The 21,089-nt window shown below is 66.4% G+C and overlaps 9 protein-coding genes across 9 annotated transcripts; 4 read left to right on the top strand and 5 right to left on the bottom strand.

The window, feature by feature from the left end:
• Positions 1–183: 183 nt before the first annotated feature.
• FA09DRAFT_78857 (hypothetical protein) lies at positions 184–1,298 on the top strand. The gene has a single exon (XM_025745834.1). It carries the CDS (start codon positions 541–543, stop codon positions 1,114–1,116), a length of 576 nt encoding a protein of 191 aa, XP_025596897.1. The 5' UTR covers positions 184–540; the 3' UTR covers positions 1,117–1,298.
• A 93-nt stretch (positions 1,299–1,391) lies between these two features.
• On the top strand, positions 1,392–2,971 carry FA09DRAFT_299749 (acid protease; the record flags this gene model as incomplete). Its single annotated transcript, XM_025740306.1, has 4 exons — positions 1,392–1,758; positions 1,815–2,217; positions 2,273–2,726; positions 2,795–2,971. 4 exons carry the CDS (start codon positions 1,392–1,394, stop codon positions 2,969–2,971), a joined length of 1,401 nt encoding a protein of 466 aa, XP_025596896.1.
• A 72-nt stretch (positions 2,972–3,043) lies between these two features.
• On the bottom strand, positions 3,044–4,293 carry FA09DRAFT_361772 (hypothetical protein; the record flags this gene model as incomplete). Its single annotated transcript, XM_025745401.1, has 5 exons — positions 3,044–3,340; positions 3,393–3,461; positions 3,528–3,608; positions 3,681–3,972; positions 4,078–4,293. 4 exons carry the CDS (start codon positions 4,291–4,293, stop codon positions 3,430–3,432), a joined length of 621 nt encoding a protein of 206 aa, XP_025596895.1. The 3' UTR covers positions 3,044–3,340; positions 3,393–3,429.
• Positions 4,294–5,175: 882 nt separating this feature from the next.
• On the bottom strand, positions 5,176–6,516 carry FA09DRAFT_361771 (hypothetical protein; the record flags this gene model as incomplete). The annotated part of the gene is made up of 4 exons (XM_025745400.1): positions 5,769–6,516; positions 5,437–5,709; positions 5,317–5,375; positions 5,176–5,253 (listed from the first exon to the last, which is right to left on the bottom strand). The coding sequence occupies exons 1-4, from the start codon at positions 6,475–6,477 to the stop codon at positions 5,176–5,178; spliced, it is 1,119 nt and encodes a 372-aa protein (XP_025596894.1). The 5' UTR covers positions 6,478–6,516.
• A 343-nt stretch (positions 6,517–6,859) lies between these two features.
• Positions 6,860–7,902, bottom strand: FA09DRAFT_361770 (hypothetical protein). The gene is made up of 4 exons (XM_025745399.1): positions 7,545–7,902; positions 7,220–7,489; positions 7,109–7,161; positions 6,860–7,040 (listed from the first exon to the last, which is right to left on the bottom strand). The coding sequence occupies exons 1-4, from the start codon at positions 7,888–7,890 to the stop codon at positions 6,972–6,974; spliced, it is 738 nt and encodes a 245-aa protein (XP_025596893.1). The 5' UTR covers positions 7,891–7,902; the 3' UTR covers positions 6,860–6,971.
• Positions 7,903–8,448: 546 nt separating this feature from the next.
• On the bottom strand, positions 8,449–13,441 carry FA09DRAFT_299645 (putative SNQ2-ABC transporter; the record flags this gene model as incomplete). The annotated part of the gene is made up of 7 exons (XM_025740297.1): positions 8,449–9,559; positions 9,619–9,975; positions 10,028–10,122; positions 10,184–11,400; positions 11,451–12,315; positions 12,371–12,710; positions 12,765–13,441. The coding sequence occupies 7 exons, from the start codon at positions 13,439–13,441 to the stop codon at positions 8,449–8,451; spliced, it is 4,662 nt and encodes a 1,553-aa protein (XP_025596892.1).
• A 1,306-nt stretch (positions 13,442–14,747) lies between these two features.
• FA09DRAFT_331107 (hypothetical protein) lies at positions 14,748–15,431 on the top strand (the record flags this gene model as incomplete). The annotated part of the gene is made up of 1 exon (XM_025742873.1): positions 14,748–15,431. A coding segment is annotated over one exon (319 nt), but the record flags the coding sequence as incomplete, so codon positions are not given.
• A 30-nt stretch (positions 15,432–15,461) lies between these two features.
• Positions 15,462–19,301, top strand: FA09DRAFT_331106 (hypothetical protein). The gene is made up of 10 exons (XM_025742872.1): positions 15,462–15,901; positions 15,953–16,388; positions 16,438–16,592; positions 16,650–17,034; positions 17,087–17,586; positions 17,647–17,831; positions 17,883–18,640; positions 18,693–18,841; positions 18,892–18,955; positions 19,011–19,301. The coding sequence occupies exons 1-10, from the start codon at positions 15,626–15,628 to the stop codon at positions 19,274–19,276; spliced, it is 3,174 nt and encodes a 1,057-aa protein (XP_025596890.1). The 5' UTR covers positions 15,462–15,625; the 3' UTR covers positions 19,277–19,301.
• A 230-nt stretch (positions 19,302–19,531) lies between these two features.
• On the bottom strand, positions 19,532–21,082 carry FA09DRAFT_339981 (Metallo-dependent phosphatase; the record flags this gene model as incomplete). Its single annotated transcript, XM_025744274.1, has 7 exons — positions 19,532–19,614; positions 19,692–19,756; positions 19,835–19,850; positions 19,913–20,344; positions 20,528–20,771; positions 20,843–20,910; positions 20,992–21,082. The coding sequence occupies 7 exons, from the start codon at positions 21,080–21,082 to the stop codon at positions 19,532–19,534; spliced, it is 999 nt and encodes a 332-aa protein (XP_025596889.1).
• Positions 21,083–21,089: the final 7 nt, after the last annotated feature.

The raw sequence follows: 21,089 nt of genomic DNA, 5'->3' as shown, positions 1-21,089 counted from the left end.
CACGCGCTTGTCTGAAGCGTGCGCAGCGGCGAGGCAGGAGCGAGCGGAGGGTGCGGGAGGGGCGAAAGAGGCCGGTGCGCTATCGGATCGGCACCGAGGCCGGCGTGGAGGCGCGCAGCGTGGGAGCAGCCGAGCGGCCGACTCGCGCCTCGCCGCTTGCGCTGCACCGCCCGCCGCGGCTGCTCACGCGTCACCGTCCGCGCCGCGGCACCGCCTGAACGCTGCATCTGCGCCTCTGGCGCCGCCGGTAGCGCGCTGCGGTAACATCGACCGTTGGCAAAAGCTGCCGCTCCCTGTCCGGAGCGACATTCGCCGCCGAGCACCGCTGCGGCACCGGCGGCAGAGCGCAGCGGAACATCGCGGAGGCAAGCGCCACCAAGCGCGCGAAGGACCCAGGACGTCGTCGACTGCCGCAGCGCACAGCTCGGAGACGCATGACGAAGAACGGAGGCTGGCGCCGCATTCTTGTTGCTCGCCGCTCCATCGCCGCATCGACTTTGCCATCGCGCACGCTTGACGTCCAGAGCAGCACTAGCACCGATGCTTTCCTGCCTGCCTGCTGCCTCACTCGATGCGTGCGCTCCATGCCGGCTGACCGCTGCCAGGGCCAGGCGCTCAAAAGACAAGGCCGGGTCGCATTCATGCCCCCACCGCGCACCCTCTCTCCTCTTCTTCTCTTCGTCGCGCTGCTGGCCAGCCTATCTTTATCCTTCTCCGTGCCCACATCTTCTTAGCCTCCTATTCTTACCCTCGCTCTCTCGGCCCGCACACTCCTTGATCCAGCCCTCGCATCGCCGCTCTCGAGCGACGTCGCACAGTTGCAGGCGACCCTCGGCCCGCTCCTGCGCCGCCGGCACGCTCGAGCCGCCGGCATCTCAGCGCCTCCGCCGTCGCACCAAGCGCGCCCTTGTGCTTGACCTCGTCCGTCCGCCTTTGCGCCGCATCGGCGATTTGGCCGCGTGCGCCTCCACACGCTCCGCGCGCTGCCGTGCGTCCGCACAGCCTCTTCGCCCCTCCGGCACCTGCACGCCGCTGAGCTCAGGCTCGACTCGTAGCAGCTGCAGCAGGCGGCGTCGCTTCGCCGTGCCCTGCTCTGCGCCCACTCTCCTTTCTTAACGCCGCAAAAAGCTACACCCTCTGCAATCGAGCTGCAAAGTGCGCGTCGTGGTCCCTGACCCCTCGTCACTTTCCGAGGCCGACGCGCCAACGTGTAAGCAGCGTCACCGCGGCAGCGCGCAAGCCACACTTCGGCACGCGCTGTGTTGCACCGCCCCTCTCGGGACCTGAGCTGCCGCTGAGCGCTCGCCCCTCTCGAGGCCATAAGCAGCGTGCTTCGCAACTGCTGCACCCCGCAAGCCCCGCCACAAGCCATCAAGCACAGTTTCTTCAGCATGGTCCGGCACTCTCTTCTCGTCTCTGCCCTCGTGCTCCTCGGCGCCACGCTCAGCGACGCGGCGCCCAGCGTCGTCTCGCGCCGCGATGTGCCGCAGGAGGGCGTCTCGCAGGCCATCTCTCGCCGAGGCGCCGCCGCCGCCGCCGATCCGGAGCGCATCCACGCCTGGGCCAATGCGCAGCGCACACATCTGCGGCGCAAGTATGCCCTCGACGACGCCGCCGACGAGGTGCAGAGCAGAGACACGGCGGGAGCGGCCACGCTCGCAAACGTGCAGAGCGACTCGAGCTGGACGGCCACGTTCTCCGTGGGCAGCAATGCGCAGCAGGTGCCGCTTGTGCTCGACACGGGCTCGGCCGACATCTGTGCGTCTGTCGTGGCTGCGCGGCACGCCGTGCAGCACAGCTGACCTCCTGCTCAGGGATCGCGTCGGGCGCACGGAGCCCCTACTCGCCCAGCTCCTCGTCGTCCTTCACCAACGCCAGCACGGCATTCGACATCACATACGGCTCGGGTGCTGTCGATGGCTACCTCGTGCGCGACACGATGAGCGTTGCCGGCAAGACGGCCTCGTCGCAGACCTTTGCGCTCGCCACTGCCGTGACGGCCGGTCTGCTCAACAGCGAAATCTCCGGCATTGCAGGCCTCGGCTTTCAGAGCCTCAGCACCAGTCAATCGCCGCCACTGTGGAGCAACGTCGGCCTCACGAGCGGCGCCGAGGAGTTTGCCTTCTTTCTCAACCGGCAGATCCAGACGGCGACGACGTCGAGCGACCTCGAGCAGTACGGCGGCGTATTCACTCTCGGCGGCGCAAATTCAACGCTGTACGTTGACTCAGATCTGTTGTGTGATTCATTTACTTACTCCAACTTCCAAAAGCTACCAGGGCGCGATCAACTGGAGCAACGTAATCAACAAGGCCTACTGGCTCATCACGCTCGGCGGCGTCTCCGTCTCATCACGCTCGGCGGCGTCTCCGACGGCGCTCGACGTCAGCTCGACGAACAAGGCCGCCATCGACACGGGCACCACGCTCATCGGCGGTCCCTCCTCTGTCATCTCTGCGCTGTACGCGCAGATCCCCGGCGCGCAAGCCAGCGCTTCCTCGCAGGGATACTACGAGTTCCCATGCGACACGGCAGTCAACACTACCATGACTTTTGGCGACCAGCAGTACGCCATCAACACGCAGGACTTTGTCGCCGGCGCCACGAACCGCGCCGGCACGACGTGCATGGGCGCCTTCTTCGACGTGGGCAGCGACGCAAACACGCGCTCGCTGCAGTGGATCGTCGGCGATGCGTTCCTCAAGGGCGTGTACTCGGTGTTCCAGGTGAGTGCTCTGCCACGCAAAGCCTGGCCTTTCAGCGGTCGCACTGACCATGCTTTGCCCCTCTCCAGAACGGCAGTCCCGCACGCGTCGGCTTCGCAGCACTCGCAGACGGCCTCAACTCGGGCACCAGCAGCACGACGGTTGCGCAGACCAAGGCTGCCACGAGTGGCGCCGCAGCGTTCAGCAGTGGATGCGTCGCTGTCGGCCTGGCGGCGGTCGTGACGAGCGCGCTTCTCCTGGCATAGTTCTGCTCGCATCTGGACTCGGACCTGCCTCGCTCCCTTCATTTTGTCGCTCTACATCGCATTGCTCCGTCTCTCAGCATTTGATCTACTGTACTATCGCTATGCTCCTGTGCGTCATGAGTCCGCCCTGCAGGCGACGCTGAGAGAGACGAGCCACGCCCGAGGCCACGCACACCTCACTCGGGTGTGATCGACGCCGCGGCATCTCGGCTCACGCATCTGTGCTCATCATGTGCTTTGCTCGGAGTGAGGTATCGCGGAAAGAGGGTCGTTACGGGACTGCGCGCGGGACGGATGTCGTGCGAGGTGACGCGGAGAAAGGATGCGAGGGTGTTGCGGAACGACAGAGAGAGCTACTTCCGCTCGTGCCTGAGGAGAGTCAGCGCCAGCGCATATAGTCGATCCTGCACCCCTTACTGACTTCTTCATGACGGAATCGTTAAGCGGACGTGTCGCGCTCAGTAGACCGCTTGCGACCTCCGTTTGCGCGCTGTGGGCAAGCACAAGAGGCTCGTCAGCTCAAGCTCAGGGCGAACCGGAGACGCGACAAGCTCACCCTCCTGTCTCGCGTACGGCTTAGACGGACCCGGCTTGCTGCGAGCAGTCTTGCCTCCGCTCGGCTGCGCCTCTTCGGCAGCTGAGGGGAAGGTGTAAGAGACGGCACCAGGGCCAAAAGCCTTGCGCAAAGCAGCCGCTTCAGAACACGTACCTTGCTCGTGCGAGGCGCTTCCAGCCCGGCAGCCTGCAGCCCTGCGAAAGTTCTCCAGCAAGTTCGCCGGAAGCTCCAACGGCTGCAGTGCATCGTCCGCCTGTGGCACGGCATGATGCTGCGCTCCAGATTGCAACCAGGGCCTGTGCGCCTCGTTCGCCGAGCTCCACTGCTGCAGCGGCACGAGAGCCGGAGCGACGACTGCTGAGCTGCGTTCGTGCTGTTGCTCACTGCCAGAGCTGCCTTGCTCCAGCTGCGCAGAGCGCAGACTCGACGACGCCGGCTGCTGCGGCTATCCGCGCAGTGAGTCCTCGGCCAAACTCTGGCGGAGGAGCTCTTCGCGGAGCTGCTGCTCTCTCTGGAGGTGTTGGCGGATCTGCTGCGCCTGCTGGACTACATCCGACTGCTGTGCCTGTTCCGGCTGCTGCGCGGAGTGCTCGCGCTGGCGTCCCAGCCGCGGTGCATGCGGCACCGGCTGCGCAGGCCGGATGTTCGGCGCCTCGGCCTGCAGCTGTGCCATCTGCACCTGGGCGGCCAGCGTGGCAAACGCAGCGTTCTGCTGCAGAGCGAGCTGCTGCATCTGCGCATGGAACTGCGCCGCCAGCTGTGCCATCTCGTGCTTCTGCTGCGCAGCCAACGCGACCAACGCTGCCATGCCAGCGTGATGCAGCGGCGGTGCGGCTGCCTGCCGTTGCGGCTGTTGATGCGGTGGCGAAGGTTGGACTGGCCGCGCTTCACGCTGTGTAGATTCCGACTCTCGGCGGCGCGAGCGGTTTCGACGCAGCGGCGAAGGCGAGCGAGGAGGAGGCGAGGCGCGCCACTGCTGCTGCGGCAGCGGCTCGTCGTCGGCGGGTGCGTGGTGGCGGCGGTAGGATGGGCGGTAGCAGTCCCTCGCGGCAGCGGCCACCGATGCGAAAAGGATGATGTGGAGATGAAGGAAGCCGAGCTGCTCGCACCTGATCCTCATCGGGAAGGCACGCCGCGCGGAGCGAGAGAGGTGCAGCGCATCGCGCGCCGCCGCACGGGCCCCTAAGGCCCCTGACCTGCCACCAAAGCAACACCGCGCCAACAACACAGCTTAGCAGCGTCTCCTGCTCCTCTCAGCTGGATGCACTGCAAAAGCCGACATCCCTCATCCTGCTCTTCTCTTGCGCTGCACGATGCCGCTCGAGGCATTCTTGCTCGCCTCGCCGCCTCGAGTCCACAGTGCGCATTCGGAGCAAGCGCCGCTTCTCACATCAGGTGTCCGGACGGATCACGCTCATAGCACTCTGCAAGCTCTCGAAACAGTCGTTGCTCAGTGAAGAAACAGAAAGGGGCGAGACTGATGGTGTGACAAAGCGGAATGATGGGAGACGGGACGCAAGACGTAGTCGGGAAATGTCAAACGAGGAGATTCAGTATGCCCGCCCGCCGACAGGTGTGCCGCAGCAGCGGCCTGCTCGCCTAGTGCTCGACATCTGAGCGTGAGCAGCAGAATTACGGGAGGCCGGCATCAGTCCTCCTCCATGCGGCTGTCGTTGCGCTCGACGTTGCGCGCGAGTGCCCGCACGCGGCGCGCGGCCTGCGCGGCCTGCGGCAGAAGGAGGCTCAGATCGGCGACGTGGCGATGGTAACGGCCTCTGCACATGCTCACCTCGACCTGGCGAGCGCGCCGCCTGTCAGCCCGCTCGTCTTCGTCTGAACGCGCGAAGGCTGGGCAAGGGTACTAGTCAGCGAAGTGCTCGTAGGCGATGGCAGCGAGGACCCAACGCACCAGGACGAGGAGCAAGCTCATTGCGTCCGCGTGCACGCTGCGGCAACGGCGCGATCTGGCGACGAAGGACTGGTCCAATAGGCTCGTAAGGCGGCGGCAGATCTTCAGCGTCGTTCTCGTCGAGCTCGACCACGCGAGCGAAAGGAGGCTCGGCCGCGGCGGCAGCGGCGGGTTGGCGAGGCGCAGCAGCAGCGTGCCGAGCTAGCGCGAGCGGCGGCTCACGGCGTCCATGAGCCCGGACGTTGAGGAGCTCGAAAACATCGGCTGCCTCGTCTGTATGCATCAGGTCAGCTTCATGCCGCCTAGGTTCAGAGACGCTGCGAGCCACGCACCGTAGTCGAGCAGCAGCTGCATTCGGATGCGAGGCGACTGCGGGCGCTCTCCGTAGTCGGCGTAATGATGCACCCCCATCGGGCCGCGAAGCTGATCCGGCACTATCATGTCCCACTCCTCCTCTTGAGGTTCGTCGTAGCGCTGCGCCCTTGGCCTCATCAGCTGCTGCTGCTGCTGCTGCTGCTGCTGCTGCTGCTGCGGAGGATCCCAGCGCTGCGGAGGATCCCAGCGCTGCGGAGGATCCCAGCGCTGCGGAGGAGGACCGCGCCACTGATCCTGCAGCGGCGAGGAAGAACGCCGGCGCCACTGTCGAGGAGGAGACTCCCAGCGCTGCTGTTGTGGAGGAGCGTGGTAGCGCTGTGGAGGAGCAGGGCCGTAGCGCTGCGGTGGCAGATGATTGTAGCGCTGCGGCGGAGCGTAGCGCTGCGGGAGCGGAGGATCGTAGCGCTGTGGCGGCATAGCATCGAAGCGCTGCTGCATCGGAGGACCATAGCCCTGCGGCGGTGCATCGAAGCAGCGCCCGCACACGCACTCTTCGTCGTCCTGCGGCAGCCAGTCCTCCTGCGGCAGCCACTCCTCCTGCGGCGGCTGCCAGCCGTTCTGCTGTGCTGGAGCATACGGCAGAGGTGGAGCGGCATAGCGAGGATCGAGGGGTACGATCCAGCCGTCTGCGTCGTAGCGCAGCTCGGGATACGGGTTGAACGCCATGACGGCAGCTGCGGCAGGGGCTGCCGAGCGGGGAAGAGGTGGTGGTCGAGAGCAGAGCGGCGCAGCGAAGCAGCGCCCATGCTTCAGCGGCCAAGACTGGCGCTGCACGCCTGCGCGCCGACGGCCGAGAAGGGACGGGCGTCCACATCGAGAAGGTGCGCAACGGCGGACATGCGCGCGGCGCGTCCATTTACGGCCTGCGATGCGTCTGCCCCCTGACAACACCGGGCGACACGTGACATGCACCGCTCTGCCCTCTTCTCCCTCGCAATGACGCTCGATGCACTCTGGCGGACGACAACATGAAACAGATGATCATTCGAGAGAGGCGAGACGTGACAAGTGCGGACGTAGGGAGAGGGACACATGGTATCGTCGTGAAATGCGCGAGCCAGACGCTCGATGGCCGAGACCGGCGCCGCAGAGGCGGCCCGTTGCTTGCACCTTGGGCTGATGCACTGGGCATGTATGGCGAGACTGGCAGAGCCGGCGCATCACTCCTCCTTGAAGTGGCGCAGCTCCTTGCGCTCGGCCTTCACAGCGCGCGCCTGCGCCTGCGGCACCTGCAGCAGAAGGGAGTCAGTTCTGCGTCACACGACGATCGGGGACAGCAGGCCCAGCAGCTGCTTACCTCGCGCTGCTGGAGTACCTCGTCAAAGCGGCCTTGCAAAGCGCGCGCGGCTTCTGTTCATTGCGCATTGTGAGCACCAGACTCGTACAGGGATGAGCGAGGCCGACGCACCAGGAGCGCGCTCGTACGGCTTGCGCGCGCGCGCTGCCGTAGCCTCACAACGGCGCACGGGACCGGACTCGCTGCGCACAGGCGACTGCTCAGCCGCTTCCTCGTCAAGCTCTACGACGTGCGCGAACGGTGGAGCATCGGCGGCAGCTGCAGCGACGGCCGGCTCGTGAAGCGCAGCAGCCGCGTTCTGCGCAGGCGGCGCGACGACGGGCGGAAGAGCTGCGCGAAGAGCACGACGAGTCCAAGCGGCCGTAGCCTCGGCCTTCTCTTCTATAGTCGGCCGAAGTGTCAGCATTAGTCTCAAGAGCTTATGCGTTATACGCACGGAGATCGAGGAGAGTCTGCACCTGAGCGTCCGGCTGCTGCACCTGAGCGTCCGGCTGCTGGACCTGAGCCTGCGGCTGCTGGATCTGAGCGTGCGGCTGCTGGACTTGCGCTTGCGCTGCGCATCGACACTGCACCGCCGGGCCGACGGGCTGTGCCGGCGCGAGAATCTGAGGCAGCGGCGCTGCCACAAGCGCCGGCGGCGGAGCCCATAGCGCGAAAATGGGCACCCAGCGGCCTGCGTTGCGCTCCCACACGTAGTTCTGGAGCGGAGGGCCGTACTGCACAGGTGGCGCGCTGGCGAACCAATTGCCGAGATGGTCCTGAGTGTAAGAGTAGATGATCATGGAGACGAGAGGTGGTGGTGGTGGTGGTGGTGGTGGTGGTGGTGGTGGTGGTGGTGGTGGTCGTGGTCGTGGTCGAGAGCAGAGCGGCGCAGGAGGTCTTTGGGTGAGAAGCAGTGCGCGCGCCGCTGTGCCGAGCGCAGAGCACAGCGCAAGCCTGCAGGGCCTGCCAGCGCGAGCACGGTGACTTGCCTCATCGGGCCTCGCCGGAGCAGAGCAAGCAGGGGCTTGAAGCTTGACTAGTCTACTGCCCGATGCAGGAGCTGGCGCTGCGCCCGCTGAACGCGAGCGTCCAAGAGCCACATCGAGAAGGCCGGGCCGTCGCCACGCGTCCATTAACGCGCTTCAACGACGCGTCTGCCCCCTGACAACACCGCACACACGTGACGCCGCGCATCCCTCTGCTGCCTCCTCTCGTCGTCTCTCACACACGGCTGGGACTAGACGACATGACTGATTGCGACCCGATCAAGAGAGAGAGGTGGAGGGGTACGAGGAAATACACCAGGTCTATGCAATGTACTGTGAGAGCGGAAGGCACACCAGACGCGCGGATGCGCCCTACGTGCGCTGCTCCTGCACCGGGCTGGCGCCACGCGCGGGCGAGGCGGCCGCCGTGGGCAGCGCACTCTCGCCCTGCTCCTGCACGGCGGCCATCTTGGCCGGCGCCGTCGGCTTCTCGTTGTGCGGGTCCAGCGCGGCGGCGGCCGTCTGCGGCGCCGAGGCGTCGGGTGCGGCGGCGGCGGGGTCCGAGGCGTGCGTCTTGGCCGGCGCGTTCTTCTTGCCCTTCCACTGGTGGATGCGGAAGGCCCAGAAGAGGCCGAGGCAGAGGAAGAAGTTGAAGGCAATGTACGCGGCGATGATGCCCAGGTTGCGCCACTTGTGCGACGAGCTCAGCGTCAGGCTCGAGGTGCTCAGGCTCGAGAGGAACGTCTCGGCCTGGGCGTAGGCGCAGGTGCCGCAGCTGCCGTCGGCGTTCTGCACGAAGTAGCCCGGCGCACCGCTGGCAAAGTACGCGCCGAGGAACTGCTCGCACGACTGGCCGGCCGGCGGGTTGAGCGTGTTGAGCTCGTTGGCAGCGCAGACGATGGCCTCGCCGCCGAGCACGTTGCCCAGCAGACCCTCGAGCAGGTACGTGAACGGCGACAAGGGGAACATCCAGCTTGACCAGAACTTCGGCATCAGCGGCGGCGGCTGGACGACGCCGCAGAAGACGATGACGAAGGAGAAGAAGACGCTAAAGAGGACGGAGGCGAGCTGCGGGTTGGGCGCAATGCCGGCGCAGGCCGTGGCGAACGTGTGCCAGTACACGGCGAAGAACATGAGCGCCAGCCACATGTAGAAGCCGCGCAGCGCGCCCAGGCCGTCGTGGAAGATGAAGAAGTACCACGGGATGAAGAAGGTCGTCGTGCCGACGAAGTTCCACGGGATCTCGACGAGGATGGCCGCGACGATGGCGACGGGCCAGGCGTAGAGCTTCGACGGGCGCTCGCGTGCCTCGTAGAGGTTGCGGAACGACATGAAGATGGGCTGTGCCTGCTGCGCGAGCGACGTGCTGAGCACGAGCGCCATGAAGATGGCAAAGAGCTTGTTCTGCAGCGACGACGTCGTCTGTCTGATGCCCTGGCCGTAGAAGCTGCTGCCGATGAAGAGGCCGGCGAAGAGGTTGAGGCTGGCAGGCGCACACGCGTCAGCAGCATGGCCGCGCACCGCCCAGTGCTCTTTACTCACAGAAGCTTGGCGTAGATGTACGTGGGCGAGCGCCAGTAGTGGGCAAAATTGCGGGCCAGCACGAGGCGGAACTGCGTCGCGAGGCTCGTGGCGTACTCGCGGTTGCCGCGCTCGGCGTCCTCGGCAGAGACCTGCTGGCCGTCCGACACATGCGCGTACACCTCCAGGTCCGCCACGAGCTGGCGGTGCATCTCGCTCTGCAGGTACAGGCTGTGCCAGTCGAACTTGGTCGTCGCCGTCGCGCCGGCGCCGATGACGTCGAGCATGAACTCGGCCGGGTTGTCCGTCGACGCGCACTTCTTGCCGCTGTGCTGCTCAAAGTACGGCAGCAGCGTCGAGCAGTTCTTGCCGAGGTCGCTGCGGGACAGTGTGAGAGGAGCGGCGCATGATGGCCGTGAGCGCAACTCACCCGGCGTACACAACTTGGCCGCCCTTCTTCAGCAACACTAATCTATCAAAGCAGTTGAAGAGCTCGCCTGATGGCTGGTGGATTGTGCAAAGAATCTATGAGATCCCGATGCGGGTCAGCGGCAGCGACGTGTCAAGGAGGCAGTGCGACACTCACGGCCTGTCCGGCGTCGGCGAGCTTGCGGAGGAAGCGGACGATGGACCAGGCCGCCTGCGCGTCGAGGCCCGACGTGGGCTCGTCGAGGAAGAGCAGCAGCTTGGGACGCGCGGCCAGCTCGACGGCAATGGTGAGGCGCTTGCGCTGCTCGACGTTGAGGCCGTTGCCCGGGTCGCCGACGATGGCCTCGGCGAAGCTCTCCATCTCGAGCATGCGCAGCACCGTCTCGACGTACGCCAGCTTCTCGGCCTTGGGCGTCTCGGCTGGCTGCCGCAGCAGCGCCGAGAACTGCAGCGCCTCGCGCACCGTCGCCGTCGACATGTGCGTGTCCTGTTGCTGGCAGTAGCCCGTGTCGGCCTGGAACGAGCGCGGCAGCGGCCGGCCGGCCACGAGGAAGGAGCCGTCGACGATGCCCGTGCCCGCACGCTGCGCCAGCACGTTGAGCAGCGTCGTCTTGCCGGCGCCCGACTCGCCCATCAGCGCAGTGAGCTTGCCCGGCGCCACATAGCCCGACACGTCGTCCAGCAGGCGGCGCGGGCTGCCCTTGATCATGACGTCGTAGTTCACGTGCGACCAGCTGAACACGTCCGAGCTGACGGCGAGCTTGTGGAGCGCCTCGTCGGCGACGCGGTCCTCCTCGGCCGTGGTGCCGCCGAGGCTCTCCTCTGCCTTCTCCTCGTCCGTGCCGGAGGCCTTGGCGGCATCGGCGACAGCCTTGGGCGCGCGGTCGCGCTTGAAGATCATGCGGCCGCCCGACGCCGTCGGGTCCGTCTGGAACTCCGAGACGATGGCGTACATGGCGGCAAAGAAGATCCAGAAGCCAATCAGAATGCCGGCGTTGCGCGACGAGTTGCTGAACTCGTAGCCGTAGTTGGCGCGGGCGTAGGCGCTGCCGTCGATGATCGTCGCGCCCGGTGCGGCACCGGCGACGGCACAGACCTGGTTCGCGCTCTCCACGCCGGGGCCCATCGGCACCAGCTGCGCGCACGGCACGTTGAGCTTGCGGAACTCGTTTGTGATGAGGATCTCGAAGCCAAACGCCACGGGGTTGCAGTAGCTGAGCCACTTCCACCAGATGACCATCGAGTTGCGGGGAATGACGTAGCCGGCGTACAGCGCCAGGTCAATGACGATGAGACCTGCGACCATCGTTGCGTTGCTCTCCGAGCGGAACACGGCGGCGAGGAAGCGGAACACGGCAACCATGATGAACGTCACTGCAGGGAGCGTCAGCAGACGGCAACTGGCGACGAGCAGCGCCACGCACCGAGCAGCACGACGGCCAGGTAGATGAAGAACGCGTCGGCGCTGTAGTAGAGGCCAGTCATAAAGTAGAGGATGATCGAGAACGGCAGGCTCGTGGCAATGCGCAGCGGAATGTCGAGCAGCGTGTTGGCAATGGCATCGGCGCTCGAGTGCAGCATGGCGAAGCGCGCCTGGCGGATGACGATGGGCCGCTGGCCGTAGCCGGCGGCGACCTCCGTCATCGCGGTAAAGGCGTTGAACAGCATGGCGAAGAAGAGCACGCCGCCGCGCGAGAAGAAGCCGCTCGTGTCCTGCGGCATCATGTAGAACGTCGAGCCGATGATGAGCGACTGGAAGACGGAGGCGCCCGTGACGATGTACTGTGTGATCATGTCGCCGCGCAGGATCTGCGCGCGGCGGCGCATGGCCAGGCGGATCTGCTGCGGCCACGAGAGGAGGAAGGCAGAGCCGGCACGCGTGTGCTTGGCCTTCTCCTGGCGCTGCACCTCCTTGTAGTGGCGCTGCGCCTCGACGGTGTGCTCGGCACGCAGCTTCTGCATGTACTCTTCCACCTCCTCGTGGTTGCGCCGGCCGGCGGCCGAGTTGCGGAACGCCGCCGCAAACTCGGCGGGCGTGCGCGGCGCGCGGTCCTCGAAGCCCTCGCGGATGATGCGCGCGTGCTCGTCCGTCACCGAGACGAGGTAGTCGGCCGTCGTCTGGCCCCAGTGGCGCTCGAAGCCCAGCTCGTCAAAGTACTGCGCCGCGTGCTCCAGCGGGCCGTAGTAGATCATGCGGCCGGCGGCGAGCACGACGACCTTGTCGAACATCTGCGTCAGCGACTCGCCGGCCTGGTAGATCGACGTGACCGTCGAAAGCTTGGCGATATCCTGCGGGCAAAGTGTCAGCCAGCCAGCGATATCAGCACACATGCATGTCACGCACCGTCGCGATGCGCAGGCTGCGCACAAACTCGACGGCCGTGCTGCTGTCGAGGCCGCGCGTCGAGTTGTCGTACAGCGCCACCTTTGCGCGCGTCGAGAGCAGCTCGGCAATACTGACGCGCTTCTTCTCGCCGCCCGAGATGCCGCGGATCAGCTCGTTGCCGACCTTGGTGTTGAAGGTGTGGCGCAGGCCGAGAATCGTGCCGAGCGCCTCGCGCGCCAGGCCGCGGTAGGCGTCGCGCGAGTTGTTGTCGTCGAGCGTGACGCGGCGCTGCTCCTGCGGCGCACGCGTGGCGACGCAGAAGTCGAGCGTCTCGCCGACGGTCAGCGTCGGGAAGTGACTGGAGTGGAGGGTCAGCGCTGCCGCCGCACCGGCGCTCCCTCTTGCCACTCACACGTCGTCCTCCGGTGCGTACACAACCTCGCCGCGCAGCGAGCCGTTGATGTCCTTGTGGCCCCAGCCCTGCCACGAGAGCTCGCCCTCGATGGAGCGGAAGCCGTCGCGGTACGAGGCGAGCGTCTTGAGCAGCGTCGTGCAGCCGCTGCCGGGGCGGCCGAGCACGAGGACCATCTCGCCGGGCTTGATGCAGCCCTCAAAGCCCTCGAGGATCGTCTTGACCGGCGGGTGCCGCAGCGCCTGGATGTTGCCGAGCGCCGTGACGGGCTCAAGCAGCGTCGAGCCGACGCTCGAGCTGAGGCCCACGCCCGAGCCAAAGCCCGTGACTTTGAGGTCCTGGAACGCCACGCCCATGGTGCGCGTCTCGTTGCCGCGGTCGCTGCCGCGCTGGAAGAGGTCGCGCAGGAACTTTTCCAGGTCAAACGTGCCGTCGGCGTCAAACGGGTCGCTCGTCAGGTGCGCCTCGCCCTGCTCGAGGTGCTTGGTGCGCTCGTCGACATTCTGCCCATGCACGCTGGCGGAGCGACGCGATTGCTCCGTCAGGCGACGCGTGAGCTCGGCAGTGCCTGGGCGCCAGAGGTCAGCTGTCTGCTGCGAGAGCCATCGAGCCGGCTGCAGCGGCTCGGTGCTCTGCGCTTCGAGATGGCGCGGCAAGACGGCGCCACGTGAGCTCATCAGACGGTGACGCACAGGGGCTCGAGGTGCGACTCAAGCCCCTGTGCGCTCTGCGCCAAGGACACGCCGCTCGCTGCTCATCAGGCCGCCGGCTGCTAGCCTCCGTGCGGGCACTTTGTGTCTCCGCGGCGGTGTGGCGCATCAATCTGCCCGATAGTGCTGCTGTTCTCGCACGAACCGAAGGAGCTCGACAGACACCGCAGCATCGCCTCTTCTCCGCCAGAGCCGCGCTCGCCGTGACTCACCTGCGGGGTCGAGCGAGCCGATGGGGATGGAGCGCTGGCTCGCGCGGCTCTCCTGGCGGCGCAGCGCCGGTGCCGGCTGGGCGCGCGCTGCGCCCGTGTAGCCGTCGGCGAGGTGCTCGGCCTCGTCGGGCGACGTGCCGGCGCCCGAGGAGTGGTGCGCACTCGACATGGCGGCGTGCGCCGAGGTGGAGGAGTGTGTGCGGTGGGTGTGCGCAGGGCGCGGACCAGGGGGAGAGGATGCCTCCTGGGAAGGCGAGTGACGGCGCCGGGCTGTTGCTTGAGGGAGGGTGAGTACTTGGACGGGAAGGAAGGGCGAGAGAGAGGGCCGGCTGAACAGCCGCCGAATCGGTCAGTCAAGAGAGGCACGAGGTGAATTCGGCGGGCGCGGCGTGTCAGTCGAGTGTCCGCGGGATGGCGGCATGCGGACGCGCGGCATCGCGGTGCCGGCGCTGACACAGAGGCCGCGCTGCCTCGCTCAGCACCCTTGCAGCATGCAGATCCAGCATCCGTGCTCCTCCTCGGCGGCACCCTCGCAGCACCATTCGCCGTGCGCAGCGCATGCGCAGCGCGGCACGTCGTGTGTGCGGCTGCGGCGTGCCTGCAGCGCTGAGCATCACCATGACTAACCGCACCGGCAGCGCCCTTCCGGCCCGCGGGAGCGGAGGGGGGCGGAGGCACAACGTGCGCGCTCGCTCGCAACTCAGCCGAGCCGCGCGCCGCTGCAGCGGCAGCAGCAAGATGCTGCTCGGCACCGGCGCGCGCACCGCGAGGGGGACGGCAACGCAGCGGCCGGAGGCGTGCTTGCTCCCGCGCCGCGCCGGCCGCAAGCCCAAGACGGCACGCAGGCGCCGAAGAGAGCTTCACGTTGCGGACGAGTTCGCTGCGGCCGCACATCTCGTCTCGGTGCCAGCAGCGCTCAGCTGATCTGCGCTGACGGTGTCCTGCGAAGGCTGGGCGCTGACGGCGCAGCGCGCAGGCGGCAGGCGTGGCTGCACCCTGAAAGCTGCCCTGCACGAAGCGAGCCGCGGATCGGCCGCGGATGAGCCGATGTCGTGCCATCTCATGTCTCGCCTTCGCTCTCCCTCTCTTCTGCCGCTTCACCTCGACGCTGCGGCATTTCCAGCTCGCTCCCGCGGAAATTCGCACAGCGCCACAGCGCCGGCAAGGCATGACGCGGCGCATGAGCGCTGCGGCCGCAGAGATGCACCTCCTCATTCCTGCGCATCTCTCTCCCTCCAGCATGCAGAGCGCAGCAACAGGCTCTGCGGCTGCACCGTGCCGACGACCAAGCGGCCGCCCGCAAGAGGCTTCCCGCGGTGCTGCCGCTGCGAGGAGCGCGAGAAGGAGGCCGTCGCGCGCTCGGGCTGCGACCCGAAATAACTGCGAGCCAGGGAGGCCGTGCCTGACGAGGTGCGGGGCTGCACGTGACGTCGCGACTGCACCGCCAAGGTCCTTCTTCGGCTTCTCAACCTCCCCCCTGCAGCGCTGGCATCGAAGCTGACTTCACCAAGCACTCTCAGAGCAGTCTATAGATAGCTCGACCGAACAATCTGTTTCGTTGCGGGGACTCGGGAGAGGTCGCCGAGAGGCCCCACGGCGGCGCAAGTGCGCCCCTGCTGCGCCCACACTAGCGCCACATTGGCACTTTGGCCTCGGACTTGTAGTCGCGAGTACAACCCGGCCGTCGGAATCTGTATTTGCCTCCACCGCTGAGGTTGCGCCGCCCAAATCAAGATTGCCTCGAGTCCGTGCGCGCCATGCCCCTCATCAGACCTGCTTCGTGACCGCTACCACCCTCGCCTCGCTCTCGATACCCCACGCTCGCACGCTTTCTCCACTACTGACCGCACACTCGAAGCTCGCAGCAACCAGGCGCCCATTCACCGCCCTGCGCCGGTGCAGCACTTGACACCAGCCTCGCAGCGCCTGGTGCGCCAGCATGTCGCTGCCCGCGCCCTTTCCCGTGCCCTCGCCGTCGCAGATGGAGCGCCGCGAGTCGGCAGCCTCGACGGTCTCCTCTGCCTCGGCACACTCGCTCGCCACGCTGGCCGGCGACGACGACGACGACGCCACGCTGCACTCGCTGCACGCCTACCCGCAGCAGGGCAGCGGCGCCAAGTACCGCGACAACGAGGAGGAGGAGGAGGGCGAGGAGCGCGCGCTGCTGAATGAGGAGCGCGATGTCGAGAGCATGCGCTCGGCACGCGACGAGAAGGTGAATGCATAGTGTGTGCATGTCTCTCTGCATCGCTGAGCCCCCACGCAGCAACCGCCAAGCAAGCTGCAGCTCGCACGCACACGGCGCACCGGCTTGCTCGTCTTTGGCGGCGTCATCCTGGTGCTGCTGGCAGCCGTGCCCGTGCTCACGTGGCTCTCGTCGGGCACCTCGCGCCGCCTGATGGTCAACATTGTGCCGGACGACAGCTGGCTGCTGTCCACGCCGGCGCGCGCTCGGCCGCCGCGAGTGCATGCCAGCAAGGTGCCGTCCAGCACGAACGACGCGGCGGGCAAGTGGGGTCTGGGCAACGCGCCCAGCTTCAAGTTCGACTTTGCCGTGCCTGGCTGGCGTGATGCTGCCGGCGTGGATGCGCAGCTGGGCACTTCTGTGTCCAAGGACAAGAAGCTCAAGCTCATCGGCATGGACGAGGTGTTCAACGGCACGTTCTCTGCGCGCCAGGACAGCATCACGTGGTGTGCCGAGGGTGAGTGAAGCGTCACGCAGCGCAGAGCAGCGTGCTGAAAAACGTGCAGACCCGGACGAGGGCGTCTTCAGCTACATCGACCCCGCCACGAGCGACATCATCCTCGAGGATGTGACGCACCTGCGCCGCAACCGCACGGGCAAGGGAGAGGTGGCCAAGGGCGGCGGCAAGGTGACGTATGTGCGCCGCCAGGACGTCAAGGACGTGAGTGTGCCCACAATCGTGGCAGCTCTGCGGCATCGCTTAATCTTTTGGCGGCAGCAACACGGCCAGTACATCAACTGGAACAGCTTCCTCATCAGCCCCGACATGACCAAGGTGCTCTTCTTCACCGACCGGACGCAGCAGTGGCGGCACTCTGCGCGCTCCAACGTCTGGCTGCACCACGTGCAGGCAAAGACGACGGAGCCGCTCGGCGGCGGCCCGCACTATCCGCCGCGCATTCAAACGGCCTCGTGGGCGCCACGAGGCGCAACTGGCAAGGCGGATGCAGCGCTGGCGTACGTCATGGGCAACGATCTCTACGTGCAGATGCCGGACGGCAAGCCGCTGCGCGTCACAAACGACGGCACGTCGCAGGTCTTCAATGCCGTGCCGGACTGGGTGTACGAGGAGGAGGTTGTGGCAGCGGACACCACATACTGGTGTGAGTGTGTCGTGGTTGACTCGCCTCGCCTCATGCTCATCGCGGCGTGCAGGGTCGCCGTCCGGCACCAAGCTGGCGTATCTGCGCCTCGACGAGACTGCGGTGCCAGTCTACTCGTTCCCGATCTACAATCCCTCGGGCGGCATGGCCGGCCAGACGACGCCGTACCTCTCGCAGACAGACATGAAGTACCCCAAGCCCGGCTTCCCAAATCCGATCGTCAGCGCTCACGTCGTCGACGTTGCGCGCCTGGCGTCCGGCGCGACTGCAGACGAGGCCAAAGTCGAGCTGCGCAGCCCGCCAGCGGCGCGGATGCGCGCCTCGAAGGAGGACGCGGACGTCGATACGGCGGTGGACGATGAGCATCGCCTGATTGCCGAGGTGACGTGGACTGGAGGCGACGACCTGCTGCTGCGCGAGACGAACCGCGAGAGCGACATTGCGCGGCTCGTCCACTTCGACCTGTCTCGCAGCGCTGGCAGAGGCTCTTCAGTGCTCGGTGGCATTGTGCGCCGCCGGGATACGCGCAAGGAGCCGGGCTGGATCGCACATGTGAGTGCTGCGCCCCGGACGCGTGACGGCCGTGGCCTGACGTTTGACGTTTAACCGCAGGGCCAAGAGAAGGTCGCGCTTGGCGGCGCCGACTCGACGAGCTATCTCGACGTGCTGCCAGACGCAGCTGGCTTCCGGCACCTGGCCTACTTTGCCAATGCCACGCAGCAGACGCCGCTCTTCCTCACCGAGGGCGAGTGGGAGATTGACCGCCTCTTGCACGCCGACGTCACGCGGCACAAGGCGTGAGTCGCCTGCACCTTGTGTATCTGCCGCTGGCTGACCCGCGTCCGCAGCTACTTCCTCGCGGCGAGGCCGACGCCGGCCAGCCGGCATGTCTACTCGGTCGACTTGCCCAAGCGCGCTGGCGAGGGCTACCGCGCCAAGGCGCCCGTGCCGCTGACCGACGACAAGCAGCCGGCATACTTTGACGCCACATTCGACCCCAAGGGCGCCTACTACCTGCTCTCGAACAACGGGCCCGACGTGCCGTCGGTGCGCGTGCGCGGCATCGATGATGCCGGCTTTGAGCTGGTGCTGACGGAGAACGTGGAGCTGCGCAACACGATTGCGCGCTATGCGCGGCCGCAGAGCGTGTTCTACACTGTCAGAACGGCCGACGGCGCCGAGGTGAGCGTGCACGAGATGCGGCCGCACGACTTTGATGCGTCGGGCCAGACGCGCTACCCGGTCCTGCTGGCGCCGTACGGCGGGCCCAACAGCCAGGTCGTCAAGGCCGACTGGGGCATGAGTGACTGGGGCGTCTTTCTCGCCTCGTCGCTCGGCTACGTCGTGTGCAAGATCGACGGCCGCGGCACGGGCCTGCGCGGCCGCAAATACCGCACGCCCGTCACCGGCCGCCTGGGCAGCGTCGAGGCCGAGGACATGATAGGCGCGATGCGCGAGATGCGCAAGCTGCCGTACGTCGACGAGGCGCGCGCGGGCATCTGGGGCTGGAGCTTCGGCGGCTACCTCACGAGCAAGGTGCTGGAGCGCGACGCGGGCGTCTTTTCGCTCGGCATGGCCGTGGCGCCGGTGAGCCGCTGGGAGTTCTGTGAGTGCGAGAGGGTGATCGACGTTGCGCACGAGGCTGACGTGTCTGCCAGACGACTCGATCTACACGGAGCGCTACATGAAGCAGCCGGCCAACAACCGGCAGGGCTACGAGAATGCCTCGGTGCACATCACCGACGGCTTCCGGCACGCCCAGTACCTGCTGGCGCAGGGCTCGGGCGACGACAATGTGCACTTTGAGGTGAGAGCCGAGGGCTGGTGCATCTGTGACGGTGGCTGACGGCGACGCAGAGCTCGGCACATCTGCTCGACATGCTCCACGCCGCCAAGATCCGCAACTTTTCCTTCCGCATGTGTGCGTCCCTTGGAGATGCACGCCCTCCGCGCGTCCAGCTCACCCCTCTTGCCAGTCACCGACTCGGCGCACTCGATCAGCACGCGCGGCGCCTATCGCGAGCTGCACGAGTTCCTCACGCGCTTCCTCGTCGCGGCGTGGGGCGCCGGCGGCCTGCGGCGCTTCGACGGGCAGGCGGGCCACCGCGTCACGCGGCGCGCCCTGGCGGAGGCGTCGCAGGAGCGCCGAGACGAGGAGCGCCAGGCGCGCGATATTGCGGCGGTGCACGAACATGTGGCGCTGCAGAGGCGCATCGTGGATCGCGCTGGACGTGACCCGTGAAAAAGACAATAGCATTATGACGCACGCATGATGGAGTGAGGAGCAGAGACGGACTTGCAGAGGGAGGGACGTGGCCGAAGGAGAAGCGTGCGTCGTGCGACGCGTGGCCTCGCATCGCGCGGCGCGCTGCTTTTGAGGGTGCGCGGGTGTTGATGCCGCCGACCTGCACACGCACAGCGCTGCAGTCGATGAGATCCAGCGTCGACGAGCTGGCTGGCGGTGACGGATGCGTGTGTGCTGGATCGGTGAACTCTATTACGACAGCATGCCGCCCATGGAAGGCTGCGTGTACGCCATCGGCTTGATGTCGGGGTGCGGTTGACATGAGAATTGCTGGTCTGATGACGAGCAAGCATGTCAGTGATCAGCACGCAGCGCACAGAGAGGAGGTAAGAGCGGTGCTCTGCAGGCTTACACGTCATCGTGCCTTGGTCGTCGATGCGTGCAAATGCGCCCTTGTTGCCCACTTGGTCGACGTAGCTGCAGGGAGAGTCAAGGGTTAGTTCCTCTGCCTCCTCAGGAGCCCCCTGATCAACTTTCTTAGGCGCGCTGAACAACGTGACACAGAGCGAATCTATAGGGTCGGGAGAGCATCAGGAAGGTGTCTCGTGGCTCAGGAGGAGACATTTGACTCACCGTGCTCCTCGGAGTAGCCCTCTTGTCTGACTTCATGGCTGCGCAGCACAGCGGTGACGCCGTTGAGCTCGCACCAAGCTCTCGTGATGTCCGGACCGAAGCCAAGGCCCACGCCGCGCTTGCTCGGGCCGCGTCCATTAGCCGCTTGAGGATCAGCCCACAACATATCAACAACGAGGCCTTCGCTGCCAGGCTGGCCATTGCCCTTGAACCGGTCTATGGCCTTGATATCCTCGAGCGTGACGCCGTCCTTGGAGAAGAGGCCGCCGTGCACGACGAAGAAGCGTTTCCGCCCCTCGGGCGAGAGGATGGGCGAGCGCTGCGCCTGCGAGTAGTGCTGCGGCAGGTCGGCGCCCTGCAGCGGCGCGCGCGGCGCCGAGATGAGCGTCGAGAGCGGCAGGGCGACGAAGAGCTCGGTGAAGATCTTGTATGCTGCGAGGTGTTGGTGGTCAGCGAAGGCAAGTGGCAGTAAAGGTGGTGTGGAGTCTTGCGCCGCGGCAAGGTGGGCAGAGCCACCATACATCGCAGCAGGTGGGCAGACGCGTGCGCCCGCAGCAGCCCCATGCGCTGCAGCAGACTGGCAATGCCTTTGCCTTTCATGCTTGCCTCACTCACTCAGGTCGCCGCCAAACTTGGCCTTGCACTCGCCCTCGAAGCCGTACACCTGGTTCATGCCGTGCGTCTCGTGGTTGCCGCGGTTGAAGAAGCAGGACTTGGGGAAGAGCCACTTGTACGCGAGGATGGTGAGCACAATCTCGCACGACCACGAGCCGCGGTCGACGGCGTCGCCGTTGAAGAGCAGCGCGTGCGACGCCGACGGGTGGCCCGTGAGGGAGAGGAGATGGATGAAGTCGTAGAACTGGTTGTGGCCGCCCCCTCATGGCCGTCAGCACCGGAGGGAGGCCTTGACGACTGGCGCGTGCATCTCACCTGTCCATGCGTGTCGCCAATGACATCGATCGTGCGGCCCTCGGGGATGTTGTACTCGACCAGCGGGCCTGGTTGTCATCGCCGCGCTGTGTCAGCCCTCTCGCACGCTCATGCGCTTGGCTTTGCGCCTGCCCAAAAACACAACTCACCCTCCTGCAGAAAGGCGCGCTGCGCGCCCAGCATGATCTGCCACGCATAGCGCAGCGGCAGGCGCTTGCCGTCCTTGAAGTGCGTGATCATCTCGTCG

Source organism: Tilletiopsis washingtonensis, assembly GCF_003144115.1.
Source record: "Tilletiopsis washingtonensis strain MCA 4186 unplaced genomic scaffold FA09scaffold_16, whole genome shotgun sequence".
Classification (NCBI taxonomy): Eukaryota; Fungi; Basidiomycota; class Exobasidiomycetes; order Entylomatales; genus Tilletiopsis; species Tilletiopsis washingtonensis.
This window is presented reverse-complemented; position numbering and strand designations above follow the sequence as displayed.

Coding starts and splice junctions, on each gene's coding strand:
- FA09DRAFT_78857 (XM_025745834.1), top strand. CDS start 541: ATGCTTTCCTGCCTGCCTGCTGCCTCACTCGATGCGTGCGCTCCATGC.
- FA09DRAFT_361770 (XM_025745399.1), bottom strand. CDS start 7,890: ATGATCATCTACTCTTACACTCAGGACCATCTCGGCAATTGGTTCGCC. Junction 7,490..7,544: donor GCAGACTCTCCTCGATCTCC/GTGCGTATAACG, acceptor GGCCGACTATAG/AAGAGAAGGCCGAGGCTACG. Junction 7,041..7,108: donor AGGTACTCCAGCAGCGCGAG/GTAAGCAGCTGC, acceptor CTTCTGCTGCAG/GTGCCGCAGGCGCAGGCGCG.
- FA09DRAFT_331106 (XM_025742872.1), top strand. CDS start 15,626: ATGTCGCTGCCCGCGCCCTTTCCCGTGCCCTCGCCGTCGCAGATGGAG. Junction 17,832..17,882: donor GACGTCACGCGGCACAAGGC/GTGAGTCGCCTG, acceptor CCGCGTCCGCAG/CTACTTCCTCGCGGCGAGGC. Junction 18,842..18,891: donor ACGACAATGTGCACTTTGAG/GTGAGAGCCGAG, acceptor ACGGCGACGCAG/AGCTCGGCACATCTGCTCGA.